Below are 15,548 nucleotides of genomic sequence, written 5' to 3'. Positions count from 1 at the left end.
TCAACAGACTTTAGTAGAGATTAATCTTATCGAAAATATTAAATTAGCAAATTGAAAATATCTCAAAAATGCATTCTGAATTTTCAATATAAAAATTTGATATATTATACGATATGTATATCTTATAAGATCAAAAATGTATCAAACCATAATTTGAAGTCGTGAAAAAATATCACAAAAAGAAATACAACTGAAAATCACGAAATTTTAAAAAATATATATGTATGTAAGTAAAATACGTGAATTTTTAATATTTCGTGCTTCTCAGTTGTATTTCTTATATACGTTAACTTTTGGCTATAGAACATATCATATGATATAAGCATTATAACCGAAACCCAACCTATGTAAACGTACATATATACATATATGTATATACATATGAATGCCTACCTCTAGAGATCTCTGCTTTATTTATGTTTTCAATAGCTTTTCAAGTATTCCGTTGCTTGTGAGGCCAGAGCGACTGCCGAAACAGATCTTGAGCTGGCATTGAAATATAATACCAAGAACTTTGAAGATCGATTACTGAAGCTCAAGTAGCTCCCACGATAATGTAAAGTACTTACAGAGAAAGAGAGAGAGAGAGAAGGGGGAACATAAGAACGGTCTAAGTTACAAGATATGCATATGGGAGCGGGCACAAAAAAGAGGGGCCTACGTATGTATGCATATAGGTAGGGGAGATAGTAGGTAGCTGGGTAGGTAGATAGTTACTTCTAAGTAACCCCATATAAACCACGCTCATTACACCGAGCTATAAGCATTGCATGCAGACTTTGGCTGAGAATGAAGAAAAAGAAGAAGAAGAGAATGACAATGATAATGATAATGATGATGATGATGACGATGATCATGATGAATAATATAAAGATGATAAGGTCGACGAGAAGGAGACACCGAAGCTGAACTCTGATGATGCAAATGATGATGATGATGATAAGAATGATGATGAGAACGATAATGATGATGATGACAGCTAATGGCTAAAATGACAAAAAAAAAGCCCAGACAAAAGCAGCACAGATGCAAAAGGGGCGTGGCACTAAAGAGAATAGCACGAGCATGTAGGTATATGTGTGTTTGGGTATGCTTGGTGGGGTACGGGGAGTGATTGGGTAGCAAAACTTATTACAAAGTAGGAACAGAAGTGAGCAAACCGAATGAATGAATGGAAAATTGTGGGAACAATGGAAGGCAGAGCGTGTGAAATAGCCAACTGCTGATGACCATAATGATGTTGATGATGACGATGATGATGTTGATGATGATGGTGGTGGTGGTGGTGGTGGTGGTGCTCAAGATTCAGATTCAGACAGCGTCTTAAGGTCTGTTTACTGTTTAGCACACAATGGCACCATTAAAGGTCGAATCTCACAGGCAAACTCTGCAAACTTTATATCATCAACACTCGCACACACTAGCTGTCTCCCTTACTCTCCCCATTCCTCTCTCTCTCTCACTCTCTATCTCTGCATGCAGCGACTCTTTAGAGTCCATCATAATTGCCATTTTAAAGTTAACTAAAACAAAACATAACTCTTCAATGGATTATGCACATATTTCTAGGCAATTTTCATAAACGTATGTGCGAAATTTCCCTTTGCGTTTTTCCATTCCGAGTTCAAGGCAAAAGCCATGAAAATTGTAAAATGGTAATGGAAATGGTACGTGGTTCGTGCAACAGTTATGACAATGCATTGGGCCAAATGAGTTGGCATTTTGAAGCGTTTGCACTTGGCCATTTGCTCAGGTTCAATGCATCGGGTGAGGGACCCTACCGACCATTATCCAGCAATTACTCGGCTCAAATGATCAATTTGCCAACTTTCATGCATACAAATTGATATTATTATTATTATATTAAGTGAAGAAGAAGAGGGGAAAATCTCTATTAATGCATTTTTGTATATGAGAGCGGCAGGAGTTACCCGGGACATGGAATAACGCATGGACACACGAACTCACACACGTACACCCATCTCCATTACGAACCACTAGCATCTCTAATATTATCCTATCATCGCCTCAGGCAAGCCAAGTGACAAAGCTTGCAATAGAGTATCGATTCCTTGAATTTCATTCGGAAGTGAATGCACACGTTTGAATGCATGTGTGCTCACGTGTAGAGCCAGTGCATGCAGGTGGGCCTGGCTCGGATTGCCACGTGGCCTTGCCAATTGAGAAAACGTTTACTTAAATGACTTTTGTGCCATTCTAAGACGGAGTTAACTCGTCGTAATAATCTGGAATATATATATATATGGACATGTGGCAGAGCCCACGCCTTGTTCTACATATATAGCCTTTATGCCACATTTTCTTACGTTGAATATTTTGTGTTGAAGTTTAGTAATATACCTCATATATCGTTATAGAACTTTATGGATCTTTATTGGTGTTAATAGATCTTTATGGATCTTACTAGATTATTATAGATAATTATATTTCTTTGCAAAACTCTATAAATCCTTATAAATCTTTAAATTTTTATATAGATCTTTATAAATCATACGGAAATGGAATTATATACCTAAATTTCAATTTAGCTTTTAGTTTATAATATATCATATTATAGTTGGTAAGCCTAAGACATAAAACTTTTTGTGTGGGCCATAGAGCCATCTCCCAGTTTCCTGGTGGCATACAGAACTCTTTGCCTCAACCCAATATTACGTGACTTTTTCATATAAAAAGCCTCTCTTAATTGTTATAAAAAAAGGTGATCTCTCTATAATTAAAACCAGGTAGATCTAACATTTCCTAAACATGTCTTCAAAAATCTTAAGCGAACAAAAAATTGAAGTTCTCCTTAAATGAAGATCATAAAACTCTTGTAATGTACGCACAAAACATTTAGTTGTAAAAATTGTGCGATTAAAGGGAAATAGCTTACAACGCCACGCCCAACCGCCCCATCACACGCACACGCACTCACACACACACACGCACTTAACACCTTATAGCACTGAGGATGGCTCTGCTTGAGATTGTTCAACAACCTACGGGCATATTAGTATACCCTGCACACTGGCTAATGTTTAATGGGGTATAGTTGGTTCAAAGCGTGGGTATGTAACAGAGCTAACTATGTCTCTTATATGATTATATTAAATACACGATATTCAATATATAAGATATACATAAACACACATTATAATTTGTATTTATACATTATTAATTTTTTTAAATATTTGTTTATAAATATTATATATTTAATTTGTTATACCCTCTCCTCTCTCACTGAAAACCAAAATTCAATAACTTGATCTCTACCATTTATAGGGTATCATCTTGTTGTCTACACTTGATTTGCTTGTATGTATGTGATTACAGGGTATCTTTCGGGTCTGCCCGCTCACAATTAGAGCGCGCCTCTATGATTTCATTTCTTCACTTTGACTTTGTCCATTGTCTTCTGTTTGTGTCATTTTGCTTTGCTAACTTGTTCGTCGTATCAAATTCACCTAACTGACTTTTAATTGTGTGTGTGTGTGTGTGTGTGTGTGTGTGTGTGTGTGTGTGTGTGTGTGTGTGTGTGCACGCGTGTGTTACGCCAGTGCTGTAGCCACGCCCCGTCGCTAACTCACCCGTCGCGATGTGACAAAAGGCATCCAAACCCGAAACTGAAACTGAAACTGAAACAGAAACCGAAATGGAGTTCCATTTAGTTTCGCGTGTAACTCAATTTATGCCTGTGAAGTGTGTGGCCCACAGTCGCTTCTTTGTATGCCCTAGCTGGCATGGGTATTATGGATTTGGTTAGTCATTATGTAGCATTTCCTAAAATATATACCTGATATACCTGCTCAGTATAAATAGTCCATGTTTGGCTGTAGATATCTAATATAGAGCATATTATTGAGTATATATTTCTGAATATATATTCCTGATCCATATGAATAGTCATGATTGGCTCGTAGACCCTTACTAAGCAAGGTATTATAGATTTGAAAACTTAGAATGCGATCTTAAGTTTACATAAAAAAACAAAACTCAAACATCATCAAACTCAAGATATAGAATCTAGAGAATAAACCAATAGAAAACTAAATATCTGTTTCATGCCTATGAAAGCAGAACCTGCATAGAGAAACAATAGAATAGAAGAGTATGCAATCTTCGGCTTTCCTCATCAACGGTTTAGTATCCCCTGTTAATCAACGTATGCCACGTGTAGCCCGGAAGAGTCTTGATGTCTACCTGGCTCATGGCAAACGAGATATCTGCTTCAGGGAAAACGCATCTAATGCAAAAATACACACACACACACACTCATACACACATATTATGCAATACTAATTTTGCCCAACTCAAATAACTGTCTGAAGTCGAGCAAACCCTAGCAAGTGATGATGATACATATAATTGCTGTCTCTGCAAATCTGAAAGACGTAGGATGCCTCTAGCTAGATGCTTGAATAAGAGCTTTTCATGAATGAAATTTCTCGAATATTCATTGCTGACATTGAAAGAGATGAGACTTGAGGCGAAAATTTGCCAATTGTTAATCATGAGAATTTATCAAACTCAATTGAACGAAATATATGTATATGTAAATTTAATATTATTGCATCCGATTCGACACGCATTGCCAATGCACATGGCAAACGAGTTGTAAGCTGCTTTGTTGCTGCATGCGGCATTAAGCGGATTTTCGTTGTATAACAGTTACTTGATTCTTCGTGCGGCACATGTTCACATAAATAGAGCTGTCATATGCAAAGAAAGCACCGTATCTCATCTCTCTTCTCTCTCCCTCCTCATTCACTTCATCTATCCCCTTCCCGACATTCGTCCCGCCGTCTATCGATATTCATTAATTGCAGTTCGATAGCTCTTTTGTAATTGGCCAGCTGCAGCTAAAAATAGATGGCAACGCCTAAAAGGCTGCCACATCGCGTGCATAAGCCAATGGGCTGTATGCGTTATGTGCACCTTCTATTATGGAACAAACAGCCAGTGGGTAAATACATATTAACAAACATACATACACACATACATGTATCTATAGACACACGCAAACTATTGTCGCTGTTTGTGATCAGCTCTGCCGTGAATAATACACGCGCCTGGGCCGTACTTGCTGTGGGCGGCGTAACAGAGACAGCAACAGAATAGCCATTCGGACAACTACAGCCAGACAATGAGACAGCAGCAACAGCAGCAGCAGCAATAGCAACAGCAACAACAACAACAACAGCAAGGCGAGCAAGTCACGTGGCTGTTATGCGTGACATCGTAGTGCACATTTTGAGGCACATTCGAATTCGCAGCAAATGCTCAATTTAGCTTGGATAAAGTCAACGTGCCGCCGCCGACGCCGGCTGCGAAGTGACCCCAACCCCTGGGCCGGACCCCCTGCACGACCAGTCTGTCGCGGCAAAGCAAACACCCTGACAGCAGGGGCTACCCACCAGTCAAAGTCCCGTTTTCTATCGACTATCCCAACAGTAGCCGCAGAAGCGACTTCCATCTTCTGGTGTTGCTTTGATTACGCGTACATAGCTTAACCCTCAAGGGTACCAAAGGGGCGTTGGATAACTGGGAAAAATTCTATAAATTCTATATTTACTGAAGAAAACAAAATTGATCTTCACTAAATAATCATATTTTAATATAATAAAAATATTATTTTATATTTAATTTAAACAAATCATTGTTAACTATAACTATGTATCTATTAATAGCTATCTATAATTTTTTTATTGGGTAGATTGATATACAAAATTAAAAATAATATATCTAAATAATTAATAAATGAGCTCTAAGCTTCCTTCTTGGTGTGCTTTACGACTTTGTTGCACATTGAGCAACGCGTCGCATTAAGGGTTAAGCTCAGAGCTCACGAAAACTATGTCAAGCCGAGCAATGCCGAACGCCAATATTCCGAAGAAGAACGCACGTTGTGGCGGCTGCTGCGACCATGTCATGTGTTGGTATGTGTGAGCACGAAGCATGCATACACATATACAAGTCGCGTCTGTGAGTGTGTGTGTGCAGTTTTGCAAAGCTTGGCACGCTGGCGCCACAATGCGCTTTTCGTCTCTTAGCTATCGAGACTGCCGTCAGTATTCGTACGAGTCTTCAACAAGTAGGTCGAGAGCAACGCAGTTAAAAAATTGTTTTTAGCTAACGCAAGCGGTATTGAACTACATAAACATACACACGTTTCAATATTTGATTTTTTGTTAAATAATTTTTTGTCTGTGAAAGTGCCAATGCAGTTAAAGTGCAATAAGAATGTTCCAAATAAAATGATATATTTCAAAAAATAAGTGAGTTTCGCACAAAACATGCAAATGCATTCTTATTCATATGCTAACTTCATTTGCAATGCGTAGATCGGCATAGCAAGAGCGCCAAAGAGAGCGTCAGAGAGGAAGCGAGAGAGAGAGCAATAGAACTGAACAAATGCACACAAAGAGTGAAAAGCATGCAAAAACAACAATAAAGGTTCTAAAGATTTGAGAGCGGAGAGCAAAGCAAATGTTTTGAATATCATGCATTTGTATGGCTATGTGTCTGTCCGTGTGTTTGTGTGTGTGATGGAAAGCTCAATTGAAACTTACATAAAGAGCGCTGTTGTCAATGGCTACGTAACATATTTACTTTAATTGTGCACTTTTTACGCTCATCGTATAGACGAATAGGGTATATTTGTTTATCGTCACGTTTGTCTTCTGCGTATATATACATATAAATGTATAAGCAACAGGTATACAAGTGGGGTGTTAAGCCTAGCATGGAAGACTTGACTTTAATTCTTTAAAATGCGATTATGTATGTATATTAAATATAAGTAATTATATATTAAATATATATTCAAATATTCCACTTACATATGTATAAAGGTTAGGGGCTCGACAACACTAAAGATTAGAATAGATGTGTAAACGAATCTTAAACTATGTCGTATGCCCTTCAAAACAGCTCATTTGCATACATACGTATGCCTTAATCAGACTGTGTGAAGAGCATCACGTAGTCGTCGGCATTGCAATAAAAGGTGCTGCCCTTGTTGCAGTTAGGTGCGGGAGAGAGTGAGTGAGAGAGATAGCTCAGAATGAACAACAACAATTTGCTTGAGACAGACCGGCCCAACAGCAATAACGGCAAATAAACAAACATACACACACACACACATACATATGTATGCATATGTGTGTATACGCATACGATCGGCATGTGAATTGCGGTAGTCCCCTAACAACAGGGATAGTCGATGAATATTACACATACGCCACATTGTATTTAGTAGAAGGCAAATCAGTCTTTCCCTTTTATTGTTGTTATTGTTTTTGAATCATTCAAACAAAATTAGAGATACATTATTAAAATTCAAATCAAGTGAATAATTCTTTTTTTTTTTTAACACGAAACTTTGTTGATTTGATTGAAATAATAAAAGCAGGCATAACGCCTAAGAATTATTTTGAGCCAAGGTTTGTTCTGCAAAAAAAGCTTTTCAACAAAGCTTCCTGTAACAGCAACGAATGAGGAGAAAGAGAACAGAAAAATTGATCGATTATGAATGCACGTAAAACATTTGCAGATATACAAATTACAATTTCTACAATTTAATATGCATGTAATTGAAATAGTTTTAATAATGTGAGGAATTTCTTGAAAATGAAACTCAAGAACAAAAACGTCTGATTTTTAAACTTCACTTGAATTCGAAAAGTTGTTGCCTCAAAATCATGCTAAATCAACGTTTTTTATTTTAAGGCTTACATAATATTTCAATATGAAGTATTAGATAATGTTTTTACTCCTGCCAGTCTGCCAAACGCGTCCCTCAAGTCGAAATTGGATATACGTTCTTTTATTTTTTAACGTAACATTACAGTATACATATATACATACATAGATATATGCATACATGTGTCCATATATGCCGCTGTTAGCATTACGTAAGGCAATGGCTTCCAATGGTTCGTTTGCTCAGCAGATTTCATAAATTTAATACGAACAAAATTATGAAACTCAAGCTGAAATGAACATTTTTGCAGAATATTTACTTTCATTCTTCCCTCTCTTTTAAAATACTTATAATTATTTCTCTTATAAGTGGCTTTCTGTCAAGCCGGCATTTATACATACATCTCGCTTCTGTTTATGTACTTATACATACGTTATACGTTGATGTGCTTAGTATTTGTTTTGTTTAGCGTCCGACTGCATAACGGCATCCGTCAGCAGTCGCTGCTGCAGCTGCAGCTACACGTGAGTCCACTAACAATAAAACGCCTCTCTCATTTCTCTTTGTGAACACTGCGCTCAAATGCCATCTCTGTCACACCTCAGCTGACAGGCCAAAGAGATTTTTCTGTTCGTTAAACGTGACGGCAATTTCATTACGGTGTCTCTTTCTTTCTCACTCTTTACGCTGAATCAACGCGAAATCTATTCTAATGTGACTCAATTATGTGAATGCCAAACAATTAGTGAGCTGTTGGAATTATCAATGAATTATCGAATTTTAATGTATTATTTTTTCTGAATGAATTTACAAGTGAAAAAGAAATGAAATTGATTAAAAACAGTATTTAATATTTTTGCTGGAAAGTTAAGGTTAAAATGAAATTTTTAGAAACTTTAGAGCTTAGAGTGTTTTGTGCGATCGAAGTTTACGCGTAGTAAAAATTTACTACATAAATAATATGATAAATATTTTGTAGTTTAAACAAAGTATGATATAGTTTCTCAATTTATCTTTTAGTTTATCTCATATATATTGGATACAAATAGTATCAAAACTATAAGAGAATGTTTTTCTAAAAATAAAATTTTTCTCAAAAATTTTATTATAGTTAATAAATTTCATATATATTTTATATTTTATTTTTCATGTCGTTTATAGACTAATTTAACCAACATTACGTTATATATTATACTTTTAGGCGCAACCAACTATTGAAACTGTTGAAAAAACTTTGCGAATACTTTTGAAACACTGTAAAAGTTATTTATAGAGAAGATATTTATCAAAATGGAGGGAGAATCCACGGAGTCAACACACAATACCAAAGTATCCGATTCGGCATACTCCAACAGCTGCAGCAACAGTCAGTCACAGCGCAGGTGAGTTGAGTGGAGCGATCCAGGTGTTTCCTGAGCATCCTAAGCTGATGCTATCTATTCCGATTCCCCGTATCTACAGTGGCAGCTCGAAGTCGCGTTTAAGTGGCAGCCACTCCTCCGGCAGCAGTGGCTATGGGGGTAAACCCTCGACCCAGGCCAGCAGCAGCGACATGATCATCAAGCGGAACAAGGAGAAGTCCCGCAAGAAGAAGAAGGCCAAATGCACGGCACAAACGTCGACAGTGACATCGCTGGAGAACAACGATGAGCAGCTGGTGCCACAGCCGTGCAGCTCGGTCAGCTGTGAGCAGCTCCAGGAGCTGCAGGACACACAAAAGTTCTGTGAGCCGCCGGCATGCGACCAGAAGAAGCTGAGCGAACAGCTGCTCGCCGTGGATGACAGTGAGCCGACTAAGAGCAAACAGAGCGACCAGGCCCAACAGCTGCCCACCGTGGCGCCCCTCTCCGCCAGCTGCAGCCTGCAGCCGGGCAGCGTTCCGATCGCGTCGAGCCATGGCCAGGCCAGCGGCAGTGGCGGCGGTGTGAAGCCGGACAAGGCATACGAAGCGCTGCCGAGCAAACTGGAGACGATGGCCGCTGGCGTGGGCAAGCAACAGCATCCAGAGAGGGTGAAGGAGGAGAGCTTCTGCTGTGTTATCTCCATGCACGACGGAGTTGTGCTCTACACGACGCCCAGCATTACGGACGTGCTGGGCTTTCCGCGCGACATGTGGCTAGGTCGTTCGTTCATCGATTTTGTGCACCTGAAGGATCGGGCAACATTTGCCAGCCAAATCACGACCGGCATACCCATAGCCGAGTCGCGTGGCAGCGTGCCCAAGGATGCGAGATGCACCTTCTGCGTCATGCTGCGACGTTATCGCGGCCTCACCTCGGGCGGCTTCGGTGTGATCGGGCGAGCCGTCAACTATGAGCCCTTCCGCTTGGGCTTGACATTCAGGGAGGCACCGGAGGAGGCCCGGCCGGACAACTATATGGTATCGAATGGCGCCAACATGTTGCTCGTCATCTCAGCGACGCCCATCAGGAGCAGCTACAAAGGTGAGCTAAGAATTCATTTTGGATCGCCAATCCACTTATACACCTCCTCGTTTCCCGTTCCTCCTGCCTTCAGTACCCGATGAGATCCTCTCGCCGAAAAGTCCCAAGTTCGCCATTCGACACACGGCCACGGCGATTATCTCGCATGTGGACAACGCTTCGGTCAGTGCGCTCGGGTACTTGCCACAGGATCTGATTGGACGCTCCATTATGGATTTCTATCATCACGAGGACCTGGCGATCATGAAGGACACCTACGAGAAGGTCATGAAGAAGGGACAGACCGCTGGCTCCTCGTTCTGCAGCAAACCCTATCGCTTTCTCATCCAAAACGGCTGCTACATCCTCCTCGAGACGGAATGGACGAGCTTCGTGAATCCCTGGTCACGGAAACTGGAGTTTGTGGTGGGCCATCATCGTGTGTTTCAGGGTAAGTCCCGGAGTCAGTCGAACTCCACTGAAAGCACATTGAAATAGATCAAGACCAATTATTTTCTCCATTTATCCTCCCCCCCCCCCCCCCCCCCCCCCCCCCCTGTTCGCAGGTCCCAAGCATTGCAATGTATTTGAGATGGCGCCAAATACAAAGCCAAAAATATCGGAGGACGCACAGAATCGTAACGCGCGCATCAAGGAGGATATTGTTAAGCTGCTGGCCGAGACGGTGTCCCGTCCATCGGACACCGTTAAGCAGGAGGTATCGCGTCGCTGCCAAGCGCTGGCTAGCTTCATGGAAACGCTGATGGATGAGGTGACGCGTGCCGATCTCAAACTGGAGCTACCCCATGAGAACGAATTGACGGTGTCGGAGCGTGATAGCGTGATGCTTGGCGAAATATCGCCGCATCATGACTACTATGACAGTAAGAGATCCACTGAGACGCCGCCCACCTACAATCGGCTTAACTATAACGAGAACCTGCTGCGTTTTTTTAACAGCAAGCCTGTGACCGCGCCCGTGGAGCTCGATCCGCCAAAATTGGAATCATCCTATATGAGTAGCGCCCGGGAAGATGCGCGCAGCACCCTTAGTCCCGTACACGGATTCGAGGGTAGCGGCGGCAGCGGCTCATCCGGCAACTTCACAACCGGCAGCAATGTCCGGATGAGCAGTGTCACAAACACTAGCAATGCCGGCACCGGCACCTCGGCCGGTGACAATTCCGCCGGCGGCGGCAATGGTAGCGGCAACAGCAACAGTGCCCCGGCCGTCACAGTGACCCTAACCGAGTCGCTGCTGAACAAGCACAACGACGAAATGGAAAAGTTCATGCTGAAGAAGCACCGCGAGCTGCGCGGCCGCAACGGTGAGAAGAGCAAGAAATCGGCCAACGAAAAGATGCTCGAGTACACGGGACCGGGTCATGGGCATGGCATGAAACGCGGCGGTTCTCATTCGTGGGAGGGCGAGGCGAACAAGCCCAAACAGCAGCTGACGTTGCCCACCAATGTGGGCGTCGGTGTGGGCGTGGGCGTGGGCGTTGGCGTCGGCGTCGGCGTACCCGTGCCGGACACCCTCTCCAAATGGCAAACGCCGAACGCGCCGACCACCCAGTACGTGGCGAACAACCTGAACTGTGCCCAGAACATCAACTTGTGGCCGCCGTTCTCGCTGGGCATCACCACGCCCTCGGCGCACAGCAGCCACACGGCCGTGGCACAGCGCAGCTTCTCGCCCCAGCACAGTCTCTTCCCCGCCTTCTACTACATACCGGCCCCGCTGGCCAACGCCACGCCGGCGGCGCCCAGCGTCAGTCCGCAGCGCAGTCACAAGAGCTGCGAGCAGCCGAGCACCTCGCAGCAGGCCGCCGCAGCGACGGCGATGCCGTTGCAGTACATGGCCGGTGTTATGTACCCGCATCCGTCGCTCTTCTACACGCATCCGGCGGCGGCTGCGGCCACAGCCATGATGTACCAGCCGATGCCATTCTCCAGTGTCACCAACACGATGCAGCTGGCGGACCGCTCCAGTGGCTCACAGTCTAGCTACAACAAGCCTGTCTATGCGGTAGGTCTTCGTCACTCGGCCATTATTGATCACAATTGCAGCGGAATTTATTCCAAATCTCTGAATCCCTTGCAGTCCCAGCAATCGCCACCTTCGTCGTCAAACAAGACACCGGGCGCCTTCCACTCGGTGACACCCTCTCAGCAGCAGAAGGCCTCGTCGCAGGCGACTTCCGTGAAGGCGGAGCCCGGCTCAAATCTGGCGCCATCGGATTCGTCCAAGAAGGGCATACCCGACTCGCCGATGGCCTCGGTCACCGGCGAAGGCTACTCCTCAGATCAGCCCAGCAACCCGCTCATTCTGAAGGTACCACCATCTCCTCCGCCTCTACACATACCACAAATGCAACTGGGCTAACCCATGCTCTATCTTTACCGTTTCTAGCAAAAGTACACGGACAGTAATGGCAACAGCGATGACATGGATGGCTCCAGTTTCTCCTCGTTCTACTCGTCCTTTATCAAGACAACGGATGGCTCGGACAGTCCGCCCGACAATGACAAGGAGACCAAACACCGTAAACTCAAGGTAGGCTCCGGAAGAATTCGGGAATACCTTGTAATATAAGGTTACCCTGTAGCTTTAAATGGAGAAATGTCTTTGAATCTTAAGATTAATTATAAATGAAGGCTCTGTAATATTCCCAATGTACGACAGGGGAGCCTGAGGATGGCTGGTAGAGCTAGGGATTTATAGTACTTGAAGGGAATCTAGCAGAATATCGAATATACCCACTAAGCACTCTTAACTGTTTACAGGATACACGAAAAGCATAGAAACTAACGTTCATTTCCATTCTGCAGTCCGTCATGCAGTCGGATAACAAAATCGTGGAGCATCCGGAGGAGGATCAGACCCAACACGGCGACGGATAACAGATGACGGCGCAGCTACAGCTGTGCCCATTGCTCCAAACCAGCTGCAGTGTTTGACCTAGCTGCATTCTTGGTCCAGAGTCGCCCATAAACTCAACGCCAATAGAATGTGCGAGCATTACTTAGGTGGGTAACAGCTCCCGGGTTTCTCTCGCTCATTCTCTCTCTTATACTCGCTCTTTCAGAGTTGCCCAAATGCACACACACACATATAGATATATGCATGTGCGTATGTGTGTGTGGGTGTACGTGTTTGTGTCTGTGTTTGTGTATCGCTTGAACTTCACCTGTGCCGGGAAGGAGTCGCAGAGATGTCACGATGCAAAGATCTCAGATCGAGGATACAATAGCTCAAGGGAAGCAAAAGTGCTCGACTGGGCTGATACCCTAGAACCATAAGCTCCTGCTCAAAACACATTCACATCCACAAACTCTATATTTATTTATATATAAACATTATGCTTAAGGCTGTGCTTCTTAACTTAGCTCCACATTTTGGAAAAGTTCCTTAGTTTTCTATCTAAAATATATACATTTTCTCGGAGCTAAAATATACGCAAGGTTCATACCTTATAAAACCTAAGTATAAAAGCTTTTGCATTCGGAATGTGGGAAGAAAGGATTAAAGTAATCCGCACATCGATAATTATCGATTGATTAATGGAAGATATATGGATGTGGTTCAGGCTGTATTTTGAATGCCTTGAGACTTAAATATATTGATACACAGATTAGATAGCCCTAGGGTCTACCCAACAACTTCCAGACTGTCTACAAGCTAACTGCTAATCGACTATCGATCACAGTAAATCCCATATAGAATATAGTATAGCTCCATAAAGAAGATCTTATTCTTTTAGAAAGAACTCATCGTATGGTATTTTGTCGAAAAGCATTTGTAAGACAGTTCTACAGGCTCGATCGGCGGCTTCCAATATCTTCGGCTGTATGTCCGCTGATAGAGCGCTCCACTCATCATTGAGAACCTTCAAGGTGCTGTCGCGCAGATCCGCATTATCGTCGAACAGATTGGACATGTTAAACGATCCGCTAAAGGAATACAAATTGTAAATTATATTGATGGTATGATATAAGAACTATCCAAATAATCAGTAAGAAATTTTGGTGAGTATAGCTCCAGGTAGCTCTATAAGAGACTCAACATGATGAGAATATCTATAGCTCTACTTCCTCAATATATTATATTACTAAAGTCTAACAGCTATGCCCTTCTAACATGGGGAAATCCTCTCCATTTAATCGATACTCACGAGCTCACTTTGGCGACCGTTCTATAGTCGGTGATCTTCAGATAGGAATGTCCGTCCTGCCGATTCTCCGGCAGAGCAGTGATTCGAGTTCTGGACTGCATTTGGCTTAGATTAATGACCATCGTGCCTTTGCTGACAATGGGCAGGATCAGTAGCTTGCCGTCCACTTCGTAGTTGGCCCGGACTTCAATGTCGGGCGAACTGACGATCCAAATCAATTTCAGCGGCTTGGTCAGATCCGCAGAGAAGCCCTTCAAGCTCTTGAGGGTCGCTCTGTCGGAAAAGTGATGCAGCGTCGTGTTCCGCATAATCAGATTGAACTGCATTGAGTCGCTAGCACCGCCACTCTTGATGCGCAACGTGCCCAGCTGCAGGGGCTCTACGCTGGGTATGTTCCAGGCGGGTATGCCGTACTTGAAGGCACGGAAATAGATTTTCGCCTGCTCCATAATGCAAGCCTCGTCGTGCAGAGTGCAGTGACTCATCGGGCTAGCTGCAAGCAGTTTGTGCAAGGAACTTTACAAGGAGGAACTTTACAGCCAACTGGCAAAACGAAGCACGAAACTTACGCAAAATCACAGCACCGACCGCTGCCCCAAGAGCAACCGCAACTGTTAACCAAATGAAATGCTTTCCGTTCGACATTCTCCGTGTTCGCCTTTAGATCTGTGACTAAATCGTCGCGAATGCGTGCGATTCGTTTTTATAACTGACCGAGCCACTACCAGCTCGGCTGGAGCTCAGTTCGGGTGAGGTGTGAACGTGTTAATCTCCAGTTGCCATTAGCCAGGCAAATATAGAATTAATCGCAGCAAGTTGAACTCTGAACCTCTACGGTCATTAGCTACTCCCAATTGCCTAATAGTTGGACGGGTGCTTAAAGCGACAAAAAAAAAAAACAAATGCCTGAAATTCTCTTTGAATAATTATTATTAACTGCAATTAATAGAGCGACGTCAAATGTTGAATTGCATTTTTTGCGAAAACTTGCATTTTATTTCTTTTTCTATATTCCCGATTTATTTCTCCTATCTGCCTATATCTCTCTACATATTGTGTAATTCTATATACATTTTACCAACCATCACTCCCTCAATATTTCGCTCTGCATCAATTCAATCTCTCTCAGTATCTTGATCTCTCTGTATATCTCTGCCTCTCATTTCTCTCCCCCAATGTAGCACTGTCTATATATATGTAAAATATCCCCCATCTCTCTCACCTGCTCTTGCACTCTATCTCAGC

The 15,548-nt window shown here is 42.8% G+C and overlaps 2 protein-coding genes across 3 annotated transcripts; one reads left to right on the top strand and one right to left on the bottom strand.

Annotated features, from left to right (window-relative positions):
* Positions 1-6,044: 6,044 nt before the first annotated feature.
* On the top strand, positions 6,045-13,623 carry per (period circadian regulator). Of its 2 annotated transcripts, none has more exons than XM_089264951.1 (8): positions 6,045-6,242; positions 8,908-9,087; positions 9,167-10,149; positions 10,223-10,579; positions 10,695-12,157; positions 12,233-12,463; positions 12,542-12,685; positions 12,961-13,623. In XM_089264951.1, exons 2-8 carry the CDS (start codon positions 8,996-8,998, stop codon positions 13,030-13,032), a joined length of 3,342 nt encoding a protein of 1,113 aa, XP_089121077.1. In that variant the 5' UTR covers positions 6,045-6,242; positions 8,908-8,995; the 3' UTR covers positions 13,033-13,623. The 2 variants fall into 2 exon arrangements, with proteins under 2 accessions (XP_089121077.1, XP_030244194.1); XM_030388334.2 differs by having other exon boundaries at positions 6,045-6,278; positions 8,907-9,087.
* Positions 13,624-13,713: 90 nt separating this feature from the next.
* dyw (daywake) lies at positions 13,714-15,033 on the bottom strand. Its single transcript, XM_018109956.3, has 3 exons — positions 14,873-15,033; positions 14,304-14,796; positions 13,714-14,082 (listed from the first exon to the last, which is right to left on the bottom strand). Exons 1-3 carry the CDS (start codon positions 14,946-14,948, stop codon positions 13,881-13,883), a joined length of 771 nt encoding a protein of 256 aa, XP_017965445.1. The 5' UTR covers positions 14,949-15,033; the 3' UTR covers positions 13,714-13,880.
* Between the last annotated feature and the right edge of the window lie 515 nt (positions 15,034-15,548).

Source organism: Drosophila navojoa, chromosome X (genome assembly GCF_054131105.1).
Source record: "Drosophila navojoa isolate 15081-1374.11 chromosome X, UAZ_NAV_1.0, whole genome shotgun sequence".
NCBI lineage: Eukaryota > Metazoa > Arthropoda > Insecta > Diptera > Drosophilidae > Drosophila > Drosophila navojoa.
The sequence above is the reverse complement of the archived record's forward strand: the minus strand, read 5'-3'. Positions and strand labels throughout refer to the sequence as shown.